This window comes from Panthera leo, chromosome B3, assembly GCF_018350215.1.
Source record: "Panthera leo isolate Ple1 chromosome B3, P.leo_Ple1_pat1.1, whole genome shotgun sequence".
NCBI lineage: Eukaryota > Metazoa > Chordata > Mammalia > Carnivora > Felidae > Panthera > Panthera leo.
Window position 1 is genome coordinate 53,243,107 of NC_056684.1, and position 23,309 is coordinate 53,266,415.

Below are 23,309 nucleotides of genomic sequence, written 5' to 3' on the forward strand. Positions count from 1 at the left end.
TTCCTTCAGTTCCATCCCGGGAGGGGACACAGATGTTTGTGCGAGTCCCGCCCAAGTATACACTGGAGACCCTGGGAGAACAGCCCACCCTTCCCGGGAAACCCACAGCGCTGGAGCTAGAAGCTCCCGTGCCCAGCGCGTGCGCGCGGCGCGCAGGGAGGCAGTCTGGAAGTGAGGGAGCGCGCGCCCTTCACGTGACCCAGCCCGCGGGCGGCGACGCACACGACGCGCCCCTCACGTGGTCTGTCTTCAGCCCCGTCGCCGGCGGAGGCGGGCGCGGGCGCGTCCCTGTGGCCAGTCCCCCGGAGGAGTTGGTCGCACAATTATGAAAGACTCAGCTTCTGCTGCTAGTGCCGGAGCTGAGTTAGTTCTGAGAAGGTTTCCCTGGGCTGTCCTTGTCCGGCGGCCTCTGCTGCCGCCTCCGGAGACGCTTCCCGATAGATGGCTACAGGCCGCGGAGGAGGAGGAGGTGGAGTTGCTGCCCTTCCGGAGTCCGCCCCGTGAGGAGAATGGTACTGGACCCACGCAGGCCCCGGCGGGGGAATAGTCCCGGGGGTTGCGGAAGGGAGGGGGAGGGGGGGGACCCGACCGGCCAGTGTGTGTCCGGGGCCATGCTGCCTGGGGCGAAGGAACCCCTATTGCCTTCCGGACTTGCCCCGGCGGGACGGGAGTGCAGTTCGTTCGGGGGTGAGGGGCAGGAAGCAGGTAGCAAATCTCGCCCGACGGCTCGCCGCGGGAATCCCCACAGCGGAGCCCTGGCTCCGACCAGGGACCGCTCGAGGCGGCAGAAGCGCGAGCCAGGGAGTACCTGGATGAGCAGAGCGGCCGCAGCGCGCCAGACGCAGGGCTCAACCTCCGCATCTCCCGGGAGCGCCTTCCTCCTGGCGCCAGTTGCTAGCAGATAAGGGAGCCAAATGCTCTGCTAAAGTTCTGCTTGGAAAGGGAAGGAGGGCTGGGAGGGAACAAAAAAGGGATAGAGGACGCGGGATTGGAACTGTGCCTTGTTTGCTGCGCAGTAGATACTCCACAGGTACGTTTCCCTTTTGGAGCCAAAGAGGAGGGGTTTGACGGTATTGACGGTGGATCTGGTTTGCAGTTTTCTTTAGCAAGAATTAAACATTTTTATTGGGGGCGCTGCTGGAGGTATCGAGGCGATGTGTTGTCTGGATTTATATCTAACAACCCCATCTGTTGCTCTAGAGAAGGGTTAGTTGTGTTTTAAACCTACGGTGCAGAGTGGCGAGAGGGATGCGGTGCATTGCAGCTTTCGTTAGAGCCTGTTGTTGTTGTTGTTGTTGTTGTTGTTGTTGTTGTTGTTGTTGTTAAGGCCAGGGATCAAATTTGAAGATTTTTTTACGAAGAAAGTAATTTACAGGGACTTGAAGAGCGAGGTGTTTTTCTGGTCAGTACTTGAACTTGTTGGTTTCGTGCAAACAACTCTCCCTCTGCTGGAGTCTGGCAGGTTTACTTTTCAGCAGAAGTTAATTTAGGTGCCATACAAAAGTGAAACCACGAATATAGTTATACTTTGAATAAATAATGCACCTTACACTGTTTTCCACCTTCTTTGGTAATGTAAAGTCAATAAGAACGTCGTGTTACTTTTTTTCCTAATTTTGAAAGAAGGGTTTAAGTTTCTTTACTGATGCCAGATTTTTTAACTTGTTACTTACATGGATTTTTAAGAGAATATGTTTTGGGGTGGGGGTTGAATGAGAGTTCCTTTTGTATGAAAAAAAGCAAACCATTAGTTCTGAATCTTCGGTGATGTGTCTAGTTTTTCTTTTTATGGTAAATAGTATAAATTTGAACATTATCATTTCAGTATCTTAAAAAACATTTAGATACCTTAGAAAATGGAAATTAAGATGATTCATCACCTTCAAAGGCATTGTTCCCTAATATTTTATTCATACAACCAGACACCTTTGTTTCTAATGACTTTCTAGTGAAAATTTATAATTTCTTAGTCTTACCTTAGATGCTCTTCTCAAACTCAGCCTCTTAATGTCTTGTTTGCATGCTTTGAAACCCAGCTTCCAAAAATTAAGATGTGGTCTGAGTTTCTCCTTTTCCTGCTCTCTTTCCATTCATGTCCAGTCTTTTTATAGCAGATGTGCTCCCCCAGACGGTATGTTGGTATACATAAGTTGTGCACCATCCTTGGCACATAACGTGAACTCAGTGTTGGTTGTACATGCTAACATTCCTGTTGATTTTACAGAGAGAAATTCTCACTTTAAAAATTTGAAATTTAGGATCTGATTTTAGTTTTTACATACTTGAGTCCTGACTGCTATTGAGTTCTGGAATTTTTTTTCTTTTTAAATTTCCAATTAAATTATAGTGAAAACTGAAAACTGAGGTTGTCCAATAATAATCTGTTGAGCCCCCTCAAATTTTAGGTCAGCACTGTGACCTGAAAATTCACTGAAGTATCTTGTATCTACACTGTATAATTCTTACTGTAAATTCTTATTTAAAAAAATTTTTTTTAACCTTTATTTATTTTTGAGACAGAGAGAGACAGAGCATGAACGGGGGAGGGGCAGAGAGAGGGAGACACAGAATCTGAAACAGGCTCCAGGCTCTGAGCAGTCAGCACAGAGCCCGACGCGGGGCTCGAACCCACAGACAGCAAGACCACGACCTGAGCTGAAGTCAGACGCTTAACCGACTGAGCCACCAAGGTGCCCCTGTAAATTCTTATTTAAAGCATTTGCTTCTTTCTGGTAATCAGTTTCTTCTTTGACACTAAAAGAAAGCATACAAAATTTTTCTGCATTTTAAAAAGCTTTAAAACTAATCAGCTAACCATAAAATAATATAAAACAAAATACCAAGAAACACAAGTTAAAAAACTGGAGTGGAATCAAATTTTGTACAAAATTATCTGCCGTGGCTATTGGAAATAATTTGTTTTATTCATTTGGTAATCGCTTATTTAGTGGGTAATATATTCCAAGCACTGTCATGGGCACTGGAGCGGCAAATATGTGCTAGACAAGTTTTCCACTTTCAAACAGCTTACATTCTAGTTATTTATAAAAGATCTAGTTGTCAGTGGAAGGTGCATACATCATAAACAGTGTCTACTGTATTGCACACACTGTGATACCTTAATAGTTTTGAAGGCAGTACAGATAGGCAAAAACTAGGAGGATAGTGTGATACCATTGCATAGATTACTTTGAAAATACGGGGTAATCAAGGAGAGAAAGGAAAGTCTGGGTGGGTTTGCCCAAAAGCTGATAGTACTAGAGCCTTGTAGAGGCAGTAGGAATTGGAATTAAACTGGAGATAGAAGGGGCATTGAATTGGTGGTTTTAGTCCAAGGGAATTGAGGGTTAGAGGGAAGAAAATCCTTAGTTTATTCAGGGAACTACTGTACAAATACTTTATGTAGATATGAATGAGTGAAGTATGGGATGCTGGTGGGAGTATTCTGGAGACAGACAAGGACCAGATTTCTGAGGGCAATGTATGTCATGTGAAGAAGTTTGGATTTCATGCTGGAGATGTATGGGATCCACTTAAGGAAACAATATGGAAGGTGAATGGTGTGTGTTTAAGTTGAAAAGAGAGACCCATGAGGAGGCAATAGCAAGACTCCGACCAAATGTCAATGGTTTGAAATGAAGTAGTAGAAGATGGAACAGATTGAGATGTTTAGGAGATAGAATATTCAGAACTTGGTTACTTTGCAGAGTAAAGTATGTGTGTATTGGCAAATGTCAGTAATAAGAACGCGACATAAAATGAAAATGTGTTATAGTTGAAGTCATTACTTAAAATATGCAAATTAATACTCAAAGGCAGTACTTAAAATGTACATTTTTGGTTTTGATTTTTAAATAAAAGTCTGTTGACGCACAAGCACTTGCAAAAGTTTGAGAGTTCCACCAATCAGATATTTTTGGTCTAGTGCTCTGATATTCTCTCTCTCTTTAACATTCTAATATGGAATATTTCACACATACAGAAATATAATAGGAAAATCAATCACCATATATCAATGACCAGTTTTGACAGTTTGAAATGTGTATTTTGTTTCCTCTATTATCACTCCCATTCCCCCTTAAATAGGATGACTTAAAAGCAAATCTTGGACATATCTATAAATGCTTCATTCTGTGTATCTCTAAAAAGATAAGGCTCTTAATGCATCCATAGTACTATTAACACACCTGGAAAATGAGTAATTCTTTAATATAATTAAATATTCAGCTTATTTCCCTGATTGGTTCATGTTTTTCTTCAGTTGGCTTGTTTAATTCAGAATCCAAAGAATTCCATATAGCATTTGGTTGATAAATAAGTCTTTCAGTCTCTAGTAACCCCTCCTTTTTTTTTTTTTTTTTTTTTTTTGTCTTATCACTTACCATTTATTTAATAAGAAAAATCCAGATCATTTGTCCTGTAGAATTTCCCACAGCTTGGATTTTGTTCGATACATCCATACAGTGTGATGTAACTTGTTTCTCTATTTCCTGTGCTTAATCTAAAGACTTGATCAGATTGTGGTATGATATTTTGGCAAGAGTGCTTCACAGATCGTGCTATGTATCTTGTATTGCATCACATTAAGAAGCACATACTTTCTGATTGTTTTTCTTTTCTCTTTTCTTTTTTCTTTTCTTTTCTTTCTCTTGTTAGGATTGATCAGTGGGTTTGGTGGTGTTAGCTGCTGATCAGTTGTGAATTTCTTGGTTAGACACTTACATAGTTTTAGTAGTAGCCATTGATGATTATTGCTATTGATCTGTTATTTCTTTCTAGGTTTTTCTTTTTTCTTATTTTTTGTAGTAACCTTTCAGTATATGATTACATTTTAGTTTCTTTTCTTTCTTTTTTTCTCTTTCTTTCTTTCTTTCTTTCTTTCCTTCTTTCTTTCTTTCTCTTCCTTTCCTTCTTTCTTTCTGACTTCCTTCCTTCCTTCCTTTCACAACTGCTTCTTAAATGCTTGCTTTAAATTTGGTACCTGGAGGTACCCAAATTCAGAGTAGTTGAGATTAGTTTAGAATGAGCATTATTTGGCTATCTGTAGGGATATTAACTGAGTCACTTAATGTGTGTTAATATAAAAGAACTTAGATATATGTCATTTTTATTTTTTTTAAGTTTACTTATTTATTTTGAGAAAGAGCAAGCAAGGGAGGGTTAGAGAGAGAGGAAGAGAGAGAATCCCAAGCAGGCTGCATGCTCAGCCTGGAGCCCAACACAGGGCATGATCTCACTATGGCACGATCACGACCGGAGCCACCATCAAGAGTTGGGACGCTTTTGATGTATGGTGGTAGGCAGTTTTTTTGAAGTTGGTAGACTTGGCTCTTCACATAAGCATCTCTGCCAAATCATACTCTTTTAGGAGCACTGCTGTTACCCTCTCTGTCTGTAAAAAGAAGATGATAATCTTTACTTGATATCAGGAGAATACTAGGATTAAAGTTTGTGAGACACTATTTGTCCCTCTTTGCATCATGAAAAAATGTTACTAAACACCTCAACTATCTAGCTACCAGACTGCTGGAAACCACTACTTTTAGAAACTCAGCTCCTCATGGAAAAACACTTTTGAGCCACATCATTATTAGGAATATAGCAACCTGAGCCCACAGTTCACTGATTGAAAAATATGTGCAAAGTGAAAGTTAGTAGGCTTAGTTACCTATTTTCCTCTGACAATTTGGTAGTATGCTGGGAATGAATAGAAGGAAAGTTATCTGAGAAGCAGATTATTACTGTAAGGAGATTGGATAAACATTAACTAGACTAGAAATATAGGTCTATAAATTACCCTTGGGTATATAAACCAGTGGTCTTACTTGTCTTTAAGAGTATAATTTACAATACCTAATACCCAGAAGGTACTCTTGATTTAGAAACGTGTGTAACAGGCTTTAGACCGATTTTCATAATATTAGCTAACATGTAGTAGCATTTAGCTGTGGTCATTGTTCTAAATGTTTTACATATATTATTGCATATTATTACTCTCAAAAGAAATTCTTGAAGTAGGCACTTTTTCTCCATTATTTATGGAAGGAACAGAGAGGCAAAATCACTCAACCAAAGGTCATTAGGCCAGTAAGTGGTACAGTAGATAATTGACTCACCAAATTATGCACTTGGAGAAGGACCTTGATACTCAGAGACATGTATATTTGTGAGATCTAAGATGGCAAGTGTTATGTTAATTAAAAAGTTAAGGTCATTTTTTTAATATTAAAAAATTTTTTTTAAAGTTTATTTATTTTGAGAGAGAAAACGCACGAGCAAGGTAGGGACAAAGAGAGAGGGAGAGAGAGAGAGAGAGAGAGAGAGAGAGAGAGAGAGAATCCCAAGCAGGCTCTGCACTGTCATTGCAGAGCCTGATGTGGGGCTTGAACTCACAAACCATGAGACCATGATCTAAGTGGAAGGGAGAGAGAGAGAGAGAGAGAGAGAGAATCCCAAGCAGGCTCTGCACTGTCATTGCAGAGCCTGATGTGGGGCTTGAACTCACAAACCATGAGACCATGATCTAAGTGGAAGGGAGAGAGAGAGAGAGAGAGAGAGAGAGAGAATCCCAAGCAGGCTCTGCACTGTCATTGCAGAGCCTGATGTGGGGCTTGAACTCACAAACCATGAGACCATGATCTAAGTGGAAGTCAGGAGTTGGATGCTTAACTGACTGAGTCACCCAGGTACTTCAAAAGTTAAGGTCATGAAGAATGTGTTACCTTAAAAAAATTTATTTACCATATTTTTTCTTCATATGCTGTAAAACTTAGAATTTTCTTTATTACCAAATTTCTATGTAATATCCTTAAGATAAATTATTCAGAATTCAGTTGTATGCATCATATACATTGTATACATTGTCGAAGTGCAGAGATTTACTAGTCAGAAGGAATCCTTAGTAGATTGGAAATTCCTTAAGTAGATTTCTGTGATGGGTAGAACTCTTTCATAAAAACTGTGAAAATCTAACATAAGTGTATTAACAAATACTCAGAGATAGAGAATAGATTGGTAGGGTTTACTCACAATATGAAGGCTGGAGTTTTGTAATAGAGAATGTCCTAATGTTTTCTTTAGATTTGTCTTTTTCAGATTAACTTTTGTGGCATCATCTGAAAGTATATCAGTGGTCATTGAATTAGATTAATGTGATGGATCCATTTAATTCAACAGATTCTGTTGCTTTGGCAAAAATATTAGGTAACAAGGAGACAGGAATAAAAGTGAAGAATTTAAATTGTACTGTTTGATTACAGGTACATAATATTTTTAAATAAATGTATATAATTTGAATTCTTTGGTAATTGTTTTTTGTTGTGGAATTCAGATCGATAAAAGTGTGATCGTAATGTAATAGCAGTCTATGTACTTACCGCCCAGCTTGAGAAATAAAATATTGGAGGTAAAATTGAAACTTCCAAGTACTTCATCAAAATCCCATTCCACTTTCCACTTCTGCAGGCATAACTATCTCCTGTTGTTCCTTTGCTTGCTTTTTGTAGTTGTAAATATATATTATATATCTTATATATGTTGTATATATGTAGTATTGTCTCTCTATGTATTATAGAATTATAACACATAGTAGTTCCTGGTAGTTTTATATATATGTAATTACGTACATCTTTTTATGGACTTTTTAAAAAAAATTTTTTTTAACATTTATTTAGAGCATGAGCAGGGGAAGGGGACAGAGAGACACACACAGAATCTGAGGCAGCCTTCAGGCTCTGAGCTGTTAGCACAGCTCAACATTAGGTTTTGGAGGTTTATTCATATTAATGATACAGGTAAGGTCTAGTTCACCACTTTCATTTTGTTTTTATTTACTTTTTTTTTTATCTTTGTTCTCATTCAAAGTTAACATTACTACTTCTCTGTAAGATATCCTCCCCGTGCATGCTCAGAGCAGCTTTTTAGTTTACCTCTTTTAACTGCTGTTTACTATTCCGTTATAGAATATACTATCCGTCCATTTTACTATTGTTTGGCATTTGGGTTTTTTGTTTTTTTGTTTTTTTTTTTTACAAATAATGGTGCATGTATGTATCATCTAATGTAATGTACAAGTGTGAGAATTTTTCTAAGATGCATATATCTAGAAGTAGAATTGGTAAATCGTAGGGTGGGTGCATTTTCAACTTTAGAGATAATTGCCAAAGTGTTGACCAAAGTAGTTGTGTGGTTTATACTCCCTATAAAGTATATGAGAATTTCCAATTCTGCCAACATCTTTGCCACACTTCATTGATTAGGTTCTTTTATTTTGCCAGACTCATGAATGTGAAGTAGTTCCTCATTGTTTTAATTTGCATGTTACTGACCACTAATACTGAGTATTATTTCAGGTTATGAGTTTTGGCTATGGTTTACTTGTCTCTGATGAATTGCCTATTTATAGTCTTTGCTCATTTTTCTATTGGATTATTTTTTTCTTATTTACTTGTAGAAGTTCTTTATGTATTCTGCATATTTTTGGGTGGTACTTTATGGCTACAAATATCTTTTCTAGCCTGTAGAAAAGGCTAGTAGAGTAAAAATTTCTTAACTTTTTACTTGGTTAATGGTAAGCTATTTACTTATTTTAGGTTGTTGATGTACATTTTTTTTAATGTTTATATTTTTAAAAAATTTTAACGTTTATTCATTTTTTTTTGAGGGAGTGAGTGGGGGAGGGGCAGTGAGAGAGGGAGACACAGAATCAGAATCTGAAGCAGGCTCCAGGCTCAGAGCTGTCAGTACAGAGCCCAATGCAGAGCTAGAAGTCACAGACCACAATATCATGACCTGAGCCGAAGTCAGATGCCCAACCAACTGAGCCACCCAGGCGACCCAGATGTTTATTATTTTTGAGAGAGAGAGAGAGATGGGGGGACCAAGCGCAATGGTGAAGGGACACAGAGAGAGGGAGACACAGAATCTGAAGCAGTCTGAAGCAGGCTCCAGGCTCTGAGCCGTCAGCATGGAGCCTGACGTTGGCTTGAACCCACCAACCACAAGACCATGACCTAACCTGGAGTCAGATGCTCAACTGACTGAGCCACCCAGGTGCCCCGATGTACATTGGTTTTTAATGTTAGTGTTATAATTTATCTGTATTTTCTCCTTTTTTTAAAAAAAAAATTTTATTTAAATAATTTCTGCACTCAATGGGGGGCTCAAACTCACAGCTCTGAGACCAAGAGTCTCATGCTCTTCCAACTGAGCCAGCCAGGTGCCCCTATCAGTATTTTCTTTATAGCATGTGCCTTTTATTTTCCTGAGGTCATAAAGTTATTCTATTTTTTTTTTTTTTTTGGTAGAAATTTTAAAGTTTTGCTTTTCACATTTTGACTTTAATCCATGTAGTATTCATTTTTTTTTTTTAATTTTTTTTTCAACGTTTTTTATTTATTTTTGGGACAGAGAGAGACAGAGCATGAACGGGGGAGGGGCAGAGAGAGAGGGAGACACAGAATCGGAAACAGGCTCCAGGCTCCGAGCCATCAGCCCAGAGCCTGACGCGGGGCTCGAACTCACGGACTGCGAGATCGTGACCTGGCTGAAGTCGGACGCTTAACCAACTGCGCCACCCAGGCGCCCCCATGTAGTATTCATTTTTGGATTTAGTGTGATAGTTCATATACACAGAATAAATCATATCTTCCCCTAATTCATATTGTTCTCTCCATCACACAACAAAAGTTTCCTTCAAGGTAAGTTTTTGTTTCCAAGCAACTTGTTCCATTGTTCTGTTTGTCTGTTCCTGTGTCGGTATATTTATTTTGTTTTTTTAGCACTCTTAGGTGTCTAGGTAAAATAACTTAGCATAAACAATTAAAAATGTGAGGGCACCTGGGTGGCTCAGTTGGTTGAGCATCCAGCTCTTGCTTTCAGCTCAGGTCATGAACCCAGGGTTGTGGGATTGAGCCCCATGTCAGGCTCTGTGCTGAGTGTGGAGCCTGGTTGAGATTTTCTCTGCTCCCTCTCCCTCTGCCCTTCTTCCCCATTCGTGCTCTCTCTCGCTCTCTTTAAAAAAAATAACAGGGGCGCCTGGGTGGCGCAGTCGGTTAAGCGTCCGACTTCAGCCAGGTCACGATCTCGCGGTCCGTGAGTTCGAGCCCCGCGTCAGGCTCTGGGCTGATGGCTCGGAGCCTGGAGCCTGTTTCAGATTCTGTGTCTCCCTCTCTCTCTGCCCCTCCCCCGTTCATGCTCTGTCTCTCTCTGTCCCAAAAATAAATAAAAAAACGTTGAAAAAAAAATTAAAAAAAAAAAAATAACAAAAAATTAAAAGTTTTTTTGGCCAACATGCTTATTTTTTTTTTAAGTTCATGGGGGGGATGGGCAGTGGTGGCCGAAAGAAAGGAAGAGAGAGAGAATCCCAGGCAGGCTCCTCACACTGTCAGTGCAAAGCCCCATATGGGCTCAAACCCACAAACCATGATATTATGTCCTGAGCTGAAGTTCGATGCTTAACCAACTGAGCCATCCAGGTGGCCCTTGGCCAACATGCTTATTATCTTTTTTATCTTGATGAGTGTCGATCCCTTTTCATTTTATTAATAATTCTTTATATTAAAATGAATTACTCTAGGTAAGACTCTTTCTAGAATACATAAGGAAAAAATTACTACTCTTTGAGCTAGATTCAGGTTGGCCACATTTTAGACTCAATTGTGCCTTGTCTTCATTTATTTAGTACCATAGACTCCCAAGATATAGCATGATGGCAACTGCTCACAGTTCTTCATCAAACATTTTCTGTTCCATAAGTCTAGGGTAATATTGGACTGTTAAACAACCAGAGTAGCAATCTCCATGAGGTCAGCAGGAAAGCAAAATAGAAAATAAGGTTGGATATAATAAGACTCTCTTTACAAACATAGTTATAGTCGAAATTTGATTCAGTTTAATTTTTTTAATATATAAAACTTCAACTGTTATTCCACAGAGACTTTTCAGTAGTGTCTTTAAGATCCTCTCAGAGAATTCACATCTGAATTACCAGTGATACCTAATTATTAGTGAATTAGTTAAGTAGTTGGCAGCCAATTAAGAATAAGAGCAGAACTCTAGAGTAACGGCCTTTAAGAATGCCAGAAGGTCAAATGAGTTGGGCTCTAGATAGAGGGAGAAAGATAGAGGAAGTCAGAGTGCCAGCCTATTTCAACATTTTGCTTTAGGCTAGCCTTAATTTTTCTTTGTCACTGTCTGTGCCATTGTTGGCAGGCATATTGACCTGTGTACAAATTTTTCACATAACTCAATTTCTAGGTCTGTAACGTCATTTAATTTTTAAGTATATGCATTTTATTAATATGTAAACCCCTTTTTAATTTTTTTTTGAGTGTGGGTCACATTTTCCTATTTTTTCTTAAGTCTAGTCATTTTGAATTGTGTAATAGACACTGTGAATGTTACCTTTTAGACTCTTGAGTTCTGTTATACCCCTTCTGAAGACTTGATTCTTTTTAAAGTAGTTGTTATGAACTCAGTGTTTGTGCCACTCTCCCCTAAATTCTTTGTTAAAGCCCTAACCTCCAGTGTGATGGCATTTGGACATGGGGTCTTTGGGAGGTAATTAGGGTTAGATGAGGTCATGAGGGTAAGGCCCTTATAAGAAGAAACACCAGAGAGCTTGCCCTGTACCATGTGAAGACACAGTGAGAAGATAGTTGTCTGCAGCCCAAGGAGAGAGTCTTTATCAGACACGGACCCTGTTGGAACCTTGATTGATGTTGGATTACAGTTTCTATAACTGTGAGAAAGTGAATTTTGGTTGCTTAAGCCACCTAGCTTATGGTATTTGTTACGGCACTCAGAATAGATTAAGATAGTAGTTGATTTACTTGACTGTACTCAGATTCCATACTCTGTCTCATGGTGGGCAGCCAAAGTGTCCGTTCAGTTCTTTTATTCTTAATTGGGCTGCTTGGAGTCTGTACTGTGTATACATTTTTCATGGGTCGGCCATAGGTTGGGGCACCCTTTATGTGACTTTTTCCTTTGAAGGACTTTTCCCATCGCTTTCCAACTGCTTTTGTCACCTTGAGCTTGATATTTTGTTTTTTTTAAGCCAGTAAGACTCTGGGATTTCTATTGGAGTCTTAGCTGTTCAGTAGGTATGGAGTGGGGCCTGTTACCAGAAAAGCCTTAAAAACTGGAAAACTCATTCAGTGCTGTCCTTTCATTTTTAATAGACTCCATTCAATTTCTGCCTGCTTTTGGGTCTTTAGTATGTAAACTAGTTGGGTTTTTTTGTTTGTTTGCTTGTTTTTGTTTTTATTTTGTCCAAAGTTTATGGCTGTTATTTGTGGGAGGGTTAGTCTGCTAGAGCTAACATAGCTAGCAGCTCCTTTTTAATATTAATATATAGAATCATAGAGTGTATTTAGTTTTAAAAGTAGATTGATTTCCAATTGTTATCTTGAAGTAGAAAAAAGCAGTCTTTAATTTTTTCCCCCAATTTTTACCATTAGCATGTAGGTGGGAAGGAGATATGCTGGTACTAATTTATGGAGACAGTGGATGAGGTTAGAGGGTTTATTTATAATGTATGTGCGCCCCTTATTGCTAGTAGACAGGAAGAATTTATAACTTAAGGAATTTTGAAGCATTGTTGAGATTTGATAGTGTGTTAGGCATTCTGCTGAAACGCCTTGCGTGGATCATTTTGTTTTATCTTCAGAGCGACATTATAAGATAGGTATTGTTATTAGGTTACAACGTCAGAAACTTGCCTAAGGTTGCATGGATAGTAAACAACAAAGCTATAATTCTAACTCCAGTTACTCAGACTCCAGAAGTTCTGCTCTTTCACTACTGAAGATCACGAAGTGATTTTTAAGTTAATTTCTAGTGCTAACATTCTGTGATTATAGTTAGTTTTTACTTTACCTAAAACATTTAAGTTTAGGAATTTTCTGGTTTGTGTTCATAGTGTGCCACCTCTTGGTAAAATTCAGTAATGCAGCCCAGCAAAACAAGGAGAAGAGAAGTATAAAAATAGAAATAAATATATGTTTAAAATCCATGCACATTTCATTGGGTATGTGATGGCAGGGAAGAAACTCAGAATTCCAAAACTTGCATAAACCTATCGTTGGGAGGGATTTATAACCATCACCTGGGGGTATGTGACTCTCAGGTGGACCGCAAGCCCTTGAAATAGAATTGGTGAATATTAAAGTTAGGGGAAGCTATAAGAGATAGTCTTGAAACATGCTAATGTCATTGATGTCCCTACAGACACAAAATTTGGTAAAAATTTGTGAGCATCAAGAGTGACACGATTTAAGTTACTTAGCAAACAGTTTCACTAAAGTTTTGGATGGATATGCCAATTAGAAACTACTATGGAAAGTTTGAGGTTTTGAAAGGACAGCACTGGCTGTTTATTTTTTATTTTTTATTTTTTTTATTTCAGAGAGAGAAAGAGTGTGTGCATGAGTGGGGGAGAGGGAGAGAGAGAATCTTAAGCAGATTCCATGTTGAGTGTGGAACCGACGTGGGGCTCGATCCCCATGTCCCTGGGATGACCTGAGCCCAAATCAAGAGTGGTCTTTCAACCAACTGAGCTACCCAGGTGCCCCTGGCTATCTGTTTAGAAAAAGAATGATAAAATGAAACTAATTTGTGAGCAAGATTTGTGTTGTGTCCTAAAATTCAGTAGCACTCCTATTTTGAGTAGTTACAAAATGAATACTAAAAGTGGCTGAAGTGTCTTAGGTTGATGGTGATTGGAAAAGACCATTATTTCTGGAAAAAAACTAGTATATGTACTCAAAGTACTAGATTTTTTTGCTCAGTGATGTTTAGGGTTTATTGTTTTATATATATACAATTTGTATATGATTTATTGTATTTTTTTATTTATTTCATTTATTTTATTTATATAGGACTTATATATGATTTATATATATTTATAGATGATACAACATCTATAAATATATGATTATTTTAAGTGTTTTTTCTTTTGAAATTCCTACAGGAAAAATAACTTTGTTAATGAACATTTAAAATTCTTCAGTCCCACCTTTTTTTTTTCCCCCTCATTGAAAAGCAACTCTTAATACGAGGATCTATTGGGATTGTAGAACTGGGTAGAAGGGATATTAATGTCCAAGAAACACTGTAGGAGAATAATTTGAAGGGCTTGGCACATGCTTTTTGGATTGAATGGACTCAGTAGGAATGTGTAAGTCCATATTTTTGTGGGATTCAGAGTATGGCTTGGTATACTATGCCATGTGGGCCAAATGTGGCCAAGGCCTGTTTTGTATGGCTTTGAGGTAAGAATGGTCCTTACATTAAAAAAAAAATTTTTTTAATGTTTATTTTTGAGAGACAGAGTGCAAGTGGGGGAGGGGCAGAGAGAGAGGGAGACACAGAATCTGAAGCTGGCTCCAGGCTCTGAGCTATAAGCATCAAGCCTGACACGGGGCTTAAACTCATGAATGGTGAGATCATGACCTGAGCCCAAGTCAGATGCTTAACTGACTGAGCCACCCAGGCGCCCCAGTTTTTACATTTTTTAAAGTTTAAAAAACAAAACAATATATGACAGATACAGTATGTGGTCTAAAAGCCTAAAACATTTACCATCACTATTTGCTGATGCCCCATTTAGAGTATAGCCATACTTCTCTAAGTCTGAAATTGAAGGAACATCAGTTTAAGAGAAGAGGTGTTCATTAGGGACCCAGTAAGTTGCACACGTTTGTTGAAAAATAATGGTAGAAATGGAGCGCCTGGGTGGCGCAGTCGGTTAAGCGTCCGACTTCAGCCAGGTCACGATCTCACGGTCCGTGAGTTCGAGCCCCGCGTCAGGCTCTGGGCTGATGGCTCAGAGCCTGGAGCCTGTTTCCGATTCTGTGTCTCCATCTCTCTCTGTCCCTCCCCCGTTCATGCTCTGTCTCTCTCTGTCCCAAAAATAAATAAACGTTGAAAAAAAAAAAAAATAATGGTAGAAGTGAATTTGAAGAAAAGATGGGAAACCAGGACTATATTAATAATCATTCTGTAGTTTTGTTAAAAAAGGCATCGTGCAGGGAAGCCTAGATGGCTCGTCAGTTAAGCGCCCAACTTCACCTCAGGTCAAGATCTTGAGGTTTGTGAGTTCCAGCCCCACATAGGGCTCTCTGCTGACAGCCTGGAGCCTGCTTTGGATTCTGTGTCTTCTTCTCTCTCTCTGCCCCTCCCCCACTAGTGGTCACTCTCTCTCTCTCAAAAATAAACATTAAAAAAATTAAAAAAAAAAAAAGAAACCCCGAAGGCATCATGCTAAAGTAAAGGATTTGGAAATTGTCTCTTGTATCCATTACTTTACTAGTCCAGAACCCCATTGCCCCTCCCACAAATACTGGTGGCTCTAGTTTACTTTTATTTGTCTCCCTAATTAATTAATCTTCCTATCCAGAGCTCTGATCATTTCTTAATGTTAAATTCTACTTGGGATTCCTTATTTTCCATATAGAACCATCTCTTAAATAAAAATGTGAAATATTTTTATTAACATTTAGTTAGGAAGGCATAGCTATGAAAAGTAGATACCTGTGACTCATTTTTGTGAGTATTTCAATGGGTACATATCCAAAGTTTTGCAAACCAGCATTTAGACTTAACTGGGCCATTAGTTCATTGCTGTAGAGCAGTCCAAATTGTTGGAATCTGCCCCTATCCCAACCCTGTTTGAATAACTATAGCTGAAGTTGCTTTAGGCAGGCTAGGAACAGAATAGGGGGAAAGCTAATACTGGTTAGCAGTAGTTAGTAATTAACAATACCTTTTGGGAGAAGTATGTTAGCCCTTCTGTTCTTCACCGCCCACCCCCCCCCCCCCCATGTTCAGAAAATTACCCTTGATCTTAGTCAAAGGGCCAAGAAGCAATCCTTGTTCAGAAAATTATACACAAAATTAAACCTAGGCATTCCCCTTTTAAAGTAATTAATGTATTTTTACTCCGTGGCTTATTTAAAGCGTATCATCAAGTGATCTTGAAATGCTTATCTTAAATTTCTCTTGAAAAGTCAGTAGAGGATTTGGAGTCAGGGCAAACAATTAGCTATGTGACTTTGGGCAGTTTCTTAACTTCTGTGTCTAACTAGTTTGTGCATCTATAATGAGGGAATACTAATAGCACCCAATTCATAGGATTACTGTGAGAATAGGATGAGTTAACGCATATAAAACATTTAGAACAGTGCCTGAAAAATGCACTATCTACTAATTAAAGTTACCTCTTGTTATATGCACTTTGGGCAAAGGGTTTACAAAAGATACAATGTCAACTGTGTTTTTAGGCAACATTTTTTATGTGACATATGGGTAAATTTATGTGAATTGGGAAACCAAAAATATTGGCTAATAGAAAAGTAAGTCATAGCTTTGGGTTTCCCTTTGTTCAGTGACTCCTGTACTGGGCATTTCCTTTGTGGGGGACCTTGTCATCTATGAAGCTGTTAACAAGAGATACTGGCTTTTGAGGTTTATGAGGCAAGGGCAGATCCTGTACCTGCTCATTGTGTATCTTGTCACCTTGCACTTAAGCTGTCTGTTGCATGTTTGATCCAGAGACTCCCACCAAACAGGAATAGTTGATGCTGCCTTGTTGGTAGTCTGTGACTCCAGTGTTTTTTTTTTTTTTTTTTTTAAGTTTATTTATTTTGAGTGTGAGAGAGCATGAGTGGGGGAGGGGCAGTGAGAGAGGGAGAGAGATTCCCAAGCAGGCTCCATACTGTCAGTGTGGAGCTCCATGTGGGACTTGAACTCACAAACTGTGAGATCATGACCTGAGCCGAAGTCACATGCTCAACTGACTGAGCCACCCAGGCACCCCCCCCCCCCCCCCCCCGCTTTTTTTAATGTTCACTTATCCGCTTTTTTTAATGTTCACTTATTTGGAGAGTGAGTGAGTGCTCATGTGTGAGTAGGAGAAGGGCAGAAGGAGAGAACCCTAAGCAGGCCCTGGGCTTATGCAGTACTTAACTTGGGACTTGATCTCACTACCATGACATCATGAACTGAGTCGAAATCAAGAGTCCATCGCTTAACACCCTGAGCCACCCAGGCGCCCCACCCCAATCTATTTTTATAAGAGGCCATGCCAAATGTAGCTATGGGATTATGAGAGTCTTTGGGGGGGGGGGTGTCTTTATTTCTGGTTGAGCCTAGAAAGACCCCTGCCCCCATGGGTTTGTACTCCTTTGATCTTCATTTGTTATACAAAGCAAATTGTAAACACCACTGTCAGGGATGCCTGGCTGGCTCAGTCAGAAAAGCATGTGACTCTTGATCTGGAGTTTGTGAATTGGAGCCCCATGTTGGGTATAGAGATTACTAAAAACAAAGCAAAACACAGCAAAACAACCACTTTGTATTTGAAAACATATGGCTTGAGGTGTTTTATAAACTTGTAACTGTAATAGAAGATCATTGCTGGAATATTTTACCTCTAACTTATTCTGAATTTATTGTCTTTTAATAACTTTTTTCTTTATCTTCATGTTGGGTTTTCAGAATCTGCAAATCGTTTTTCATCAGTTTTGGGAAATTCTTATCATTTCTTTAAACATTGCCTTTGCACATTCTTTCCCTTTTCTCCTTCTGGAACTCTGATTAAACATACATTTGTTCTCTTCATTCTGTTTTTATATGTTTCTTAACCCTCCCCTGCCTTTCAAGTAGCTTTATTGTGGTATAATGCACATACTCTAAAATTTGCCCTCTGTAAGTATACAAGTTTGATGGCTTTTAGTAAATTTAGTTTTGTAACCACCACAATACAGTTTTAGCACACTTCTGTCCTCTCCCAAAGTTTCCTAGTATGTGTTTGCAGTTTATCACTGCTGTTACTCTTAGCCCCAGGCATTTACTAAACTTAACAGTTCCTATGTTTTTGTCTTTTTCTAGAAATTTCATGCAAATGCAGTTACATAATCTTATGTGCCTTTTTTCACTTAGTGTAATGTTTTTGAGGTGTAGCAATGTTGCATGTTATCCTTAGCTTGTCCCTCTTACTAAGTAGTATACTATTATATGGATATTTTATTTTGTTGCCTCTTACGAATATTGCTTCTGTGAACATTCAGATACAAGTCTGTGTGTGGACATGTTTTTCTTTTTCTTGGAAAGATACTTCAGAGTGGAATTGCTGGGTGATAGTAAGTTTATGTTTAAAATGACCAAACTTTCCTATATTATCTGTATCTGAATTATATTAATAAGTGAACAGGCAATAAGCGTATAGCAATAAGTACAATCACTAACCTGCCTTTTCTTTTTTTACAAACCATTTCCAATTTGTCTAAGAGATGCAAACTTTATATATATTTTTAATGTTTATTTTTGAGAGAGGCGGGGGAGGTGCAGAGAGTAAGGGAGACACAGAGTCCAAAGCAGGCTCCAGACTCTGAGCTGTCAGCAGAGCCCGATGTGGGGCTGGAACTCACGAGGCGTGATCATGACCTGAGCCTGTCAGATGCTTAACCAACTGAGCCACCCAGGCGCCCCTAAGAGATGCAGACTTTAAATAAGCAAATCACAATATAATTTCAGCACTACTCCTGAATCCTGCGTTTCTTAATAATAGCATAATGAAAATTTCATGAGTTTCAAGCAGCAGGTTAATTAAGTTGGTTTTGGTAGAAGTTCAGCCTCACATCATCATATGTTAGAGTAGCACTACCAAATTTTTTTTTTAAGTTACAAGCAGAAATTCCATGAAATGTCTTGTCTTTTCAGTTACATGTGCTCCGCCTTAGTTTCAGTGTATGGTTGTGGAGTGGGAGAAAGGTCTAGATTAGGAATAATATACTGGTAGTTTAAACTGACATGGCCAGATCTTTTGGTTCTCAGGACAGTGCTTTAAATGTGATCCTGGGGATGATGGCCCTATTACTCTGTAGTTCCATAAGACTGTGAGGGATGGTGTTGGAAATTGCATTTTTAAATAGTGTAAGCCTCACTGAGAAAGTGACATTTGCTCAAATACTTGAAGGAGGTGATAGAATCAAAGTAATGAAGCAGGATGCAGAGATGCAAAGCACTAGGACCTTAAATGCTATTGTAAGGACTTTGGCTTTTATAACACTCTTGAGTAAGACGTGAAGGCATTGGAGAGTCTTGAGAGAGAAGTGACATAATGACATATTTTTAAAAGATTATCTCTCTTGAGGAATAGACTGTAAAGTAGCAAGGGTGATAGAGTGATTTCTGGTAAGCCAGGCAAAAGGTGGTAATGGCTTGGATCACAATAGTAGCAGTGAAGATGTGAGAAGTGGCTGGATTCTGGATGTGTTTTGAAGGCAAGCTGACAGATTTTGCTCATGGGGTTTTATAGGGGAAGTAGATAAAGAGGAAATCAAGAATGTCACTGAGATTTTTGCCTTAAAAAATAGAACTGGAAGAATAGAGTTGCCATTTACTGAGATGGGGAAGACTATATAAGAAATAAGTGTTTCAATGAAAGGTGAGTTCAGTTTAGGCCGTCTTGTTTGTTTGTTTGTTTGTTTGTTTTGAGAGAGCATGCACACAGGGGAGGGCCAGAGACAGAGGTAGAGAGAGAATGCCCAGCAAGTTCCATGCTATCAGCACAGAGCCCGACACGGGGCTTGATCTCATGAACCATGAGATCATGACCTGAGCTGAAATCAAGAGACGGACACTTACCCAACTCAGCCACCCAGATACCCCATCTTAAGTTTGAGATGCCTCTTGGACATCAGAGTAAAGCTGTTGAGTAGGCAGTTGAATATATGAGCATGGAGTTTAGGGAAGGAGCTAGTGTAGAAATATGAATTTGGGAGTCATCTAGTTATTGATAATAAACTGGATGTGAGTGAATATAATTGGGAAAAAGAACTCCAAAGATTGGGGAGAAAAAGGGAGGAATCAGCAAAGGAGGTAGAAGGAGTGAGCAGTGAAGAGAAGAAAACCAAACTAACTCATGAAGATGTTTTAAGTAGGTGAGAATGATCAGCTTTGTTAAATGCTGCTGATATATCAATGAAGATGAGTCCTGAAAATTGATTTTTGGATTTAGAGAAAGAATGGTTGGCTTGGAAGTCTGACTGGAGTGGGGTTTAGAAAGCATGGGAGGAAAAGAAAAGAGGGAAAAACTTTTACCTGTGATCTGTACTGTGGGTGGAGGCAGAAATATGGAATGTTAACTTGAGGAGAAGGTGGGGTCAAACAAAAGTTTGTTGTGTTTGTTTTTTAAAATGAGAGTTGGTAGCATGTTGCATGTTGATGGGAATGAGTTAATAAAGGACAAAAAAAAATTAATTGGTAGAGAGTGACCTTTACTTCGTGAGGTGTGTGGGACCTAGGATGCAAGAGTGGTTGGATTTAAATAGAAGTAAACATAGTCACAGGAAGGAAAGCAGAATATATGGGCTCATTAGTGGCTAGATGTGATGGAAGTTGTACATGTTCTTGTTACTTAAATTTGCTCAGTTAAATGGGAAGTGAGGTCATCTTTTGAGATCAAGAATGGGAAAGGAGGGTTAGAGGTTTGAGGAAAGAAGGAAATACTGTGAAATCATACAGGAGAATGAGAAAATGGACCAGAGAAATATTGTGCGATTATTGGGCATCATTAAGGAGCATTTGAGGTTTGTGGTCAGGGTTTGTTTTTTTTAACGTTTATTTATTATTGAGAGACAGACACAGAGCATGAGCAGGGGAGGGGTAGAGAGAGGGGAAGACACAGAATCTGAAATAGGCTCCAGGCTCTGAGCTGTCAGCACAGAGCCCGACGTGGGGCTCGAACTCATGAACTGTGAGATCATGACCTGAGCCAAAGTCAGTCACCTAACCAACTGAGACACCCAGGTGCCCCTGTGGTCAGGGTTTTAAAGTGAAACTAGAGGTCATTGTTTTGTTTTTGTCTAGTTATATTATGGAATAGTTATGGAGTAGTTAGGCAATGGTGGAGGGATTATGCTAAGTGAGTTTTAGAATGTAAGATATTTTGCTGATTCAGTGTCCTGACTTCTAGCGGTCATCCTGTTTTTTTATAACCAGGAGATTATGGTATAATTTGCTCCTACCTAAGTGAGTATATTTAAATAAAGAACCATTGACCTAGGAGATGGACATTTTGGATGGAGAGACAGAATTTTGGTACCAGAATTAGCATTGGGGGACAGACTAAGTTTTATCATTAGGGTCCCTGAAGGATTTGAGAGGAACCTGCAAAACTTCACCCATCATAATTTTGTCTTATGTTTCTTCTCCTAGAGGTTTCCTTTTAGAACATGGGCTCTTCCTTTTTGTACTGTCCTGTTAATACTGATACATGGAGGATGGAACCAATGGTCTTTAATCTATTATAATTTATAGAGTTTTGTCTGTCCCAGTACATAATGCCTCATCCTTTTGTAATCAGTCGCCAGTAGCAGGATAAGGATCCAGAGTCTAAGAGTCTAAGGATCCAGGGAGAAGCTTAAGTAGTGATATAAAAAATTAATTTAAAAAAATCGTTTAGGGGTGTGTGGGTGGCTTAATTGGTCAAGCATCTGACTCTTGATTTAGGCTTAGGTCATGATCTCATGGTTTGTGGGATTGAGCCCCACATCGGGCTCCATGCTGTATGTGGAGCCTGCTTAAGATACTCTCTTTCTTTCCCTCTGCCCCTCTCCCCCACTCATACTCCCTCTTTCTCCAAAATAAAATATCTTTTAAATTTTAAAAATTATTTCAAATTTTACAGTAATTGATGGAATTTTTTAATCTTCCACTGTGATCCTAAATTTGTCTTATTTTCCCTGTTAAATTTTCACTTTATATATTTTGAGACTATTGATTTGGTTATTCAGATTTAAGATTGTTACAGCAATCTGGTGAATCAGACATCTGTAATCATGTAATAACTTGCCCTATCTCTATTGAAGTTTAGTCTCAATTTTTCCTGATATTTTTCTTCTAGGATTTGTTTGATATCTTTTTCTGACGGTCACTTTTAATTGGCTTTTAAATGATCCATTTCCCAGGATCATACTGCCCCCTCTTGAGGTTTTTGCCCCATAGTGGGAATCTCAAACTTGATTTTCCTCCTCACATTATATGAAGCAATAGTATCTTCACAGCATGTTGATTTAGTAATCCAAATAACAATGGACTTGAATGGACTCATTCTGATATTTTAGGTATGCTATCTTCAGTAAGCCTTTACTATATACTTACGGTAAATATTTAGTGGATTGGGAAAAAAATTAAATAGTATGGAATTATTTGTTTTTATGTATTTATCATTACATTATTTTACTTTAGTATTGGTGGGTTAATTTATAAACCATCTTTTAAAACTTTTTGTTTCAGTCCCAGAAATCCTGGATAGAAAGCACTTTGACGAAGAGGGAATGTGTATATATTATACCAAGTTCCAAAGACCCTCACAGGTAAGCATACCTTTGTTTCTTGGGTTCTTCTAGAAATTTAGCTGTAAATTATATTGGAGTTTATTTATTAAAAACCAAATTATTATTATTTTTAATGCTTATTTATTTTTGAGAGAGAGACAGCGTGAGCAAGGGTGGGGCAGAGAGAGAGGGGGAGACACAGAATCAGAAGTAGGCTCCAGGCTCCAGGCTCTGAGCTGTCAGTACAGATAAAAGCCAAAATTAGTAAAACAGTTATAATTATTGTTAACTTTTGTGCATGCTGTTAATTATTTAAGATTGAGAGAAGGAGATATCCTTAGCACAATATCAGTATTCTGGAGTTCTTATTTTTTGTATTTTTGAGAGATAGAGAGGGGGCTAGTGAGCAAGGGGCAGAGGATCCCATGAGGGGCAGAGAGAGACACAGAGAACTGGGGCTTAGCCAAAGCGGGGCTCATGTTTTACCCAAAGCAGGGCTTGTGCTCACCCAGTGCAGGGCTCAAGCTCACCTGATGTGTGCAACTCTAACTCACAAACGATGAGATCCTGACCTGAGCTGAAGTCACATGCTTAACAACTGAGCCACACAGGCACCCTGGAGTTCTTAATGATGTTTATTTACTTCTTCAGAGTATTCCCCCATCCCTATACTCCCCCAGATCATACTAGTATGTTACAAAGATAGGGCAGTTAAGACTCATTTTTAACTGATTCACTGATAATGAGAACTTAAAAATATGTATGTATTTATTAAACATCTTTTGAGTACCCAACACTGTGGTTCATGCTAAAGAAACCAATGCAAACCTAATAGTTGCTGTATTTGTTTGCCAAAATATAGATAGAACTCAGCATCTCCTAGAAAACCTGTTGTCAGAGGTTATAGGCATCTCTAATTGACTTTTTGGTCTTTAAAATGATTTTGGTAATAGAAAAATTTTAAAG

The 23,309-nt window shown here is 38.9% G+C and overlaps 1 protein-coding gene across 3 annotated transcripts in view; it reads left to right on the forward strand.

Annotated features, from left to right (window-relative positions):
• Positions 1-265: 265 nt before the first annotated feature.
• TRPM7 (transient receptor potential cation channel subfamily M member 7) overlaps positions 266-23,309 on the forward strand; it is a 122,691-nt gene continuing 99,647 nt past the window's right edge. For all 3 annotated transcript variants that reach the window (XM_042942044.1, XM_042942045.1, XM_042942046.1), the window contains exons 1-2: positions 266-512; positions 22,303-22,382. In XM_042942044.1, coding sequence (XP_042797978.1) covers positions 510-512; positions 22,303-22,382 — 83 coding nt within the window. In that variant the 5' untranslated portion in view covers positions 266-509. The remainder of the gene's footprint in view (positions 513-22,302; positions 22,383-23,309) is intronic.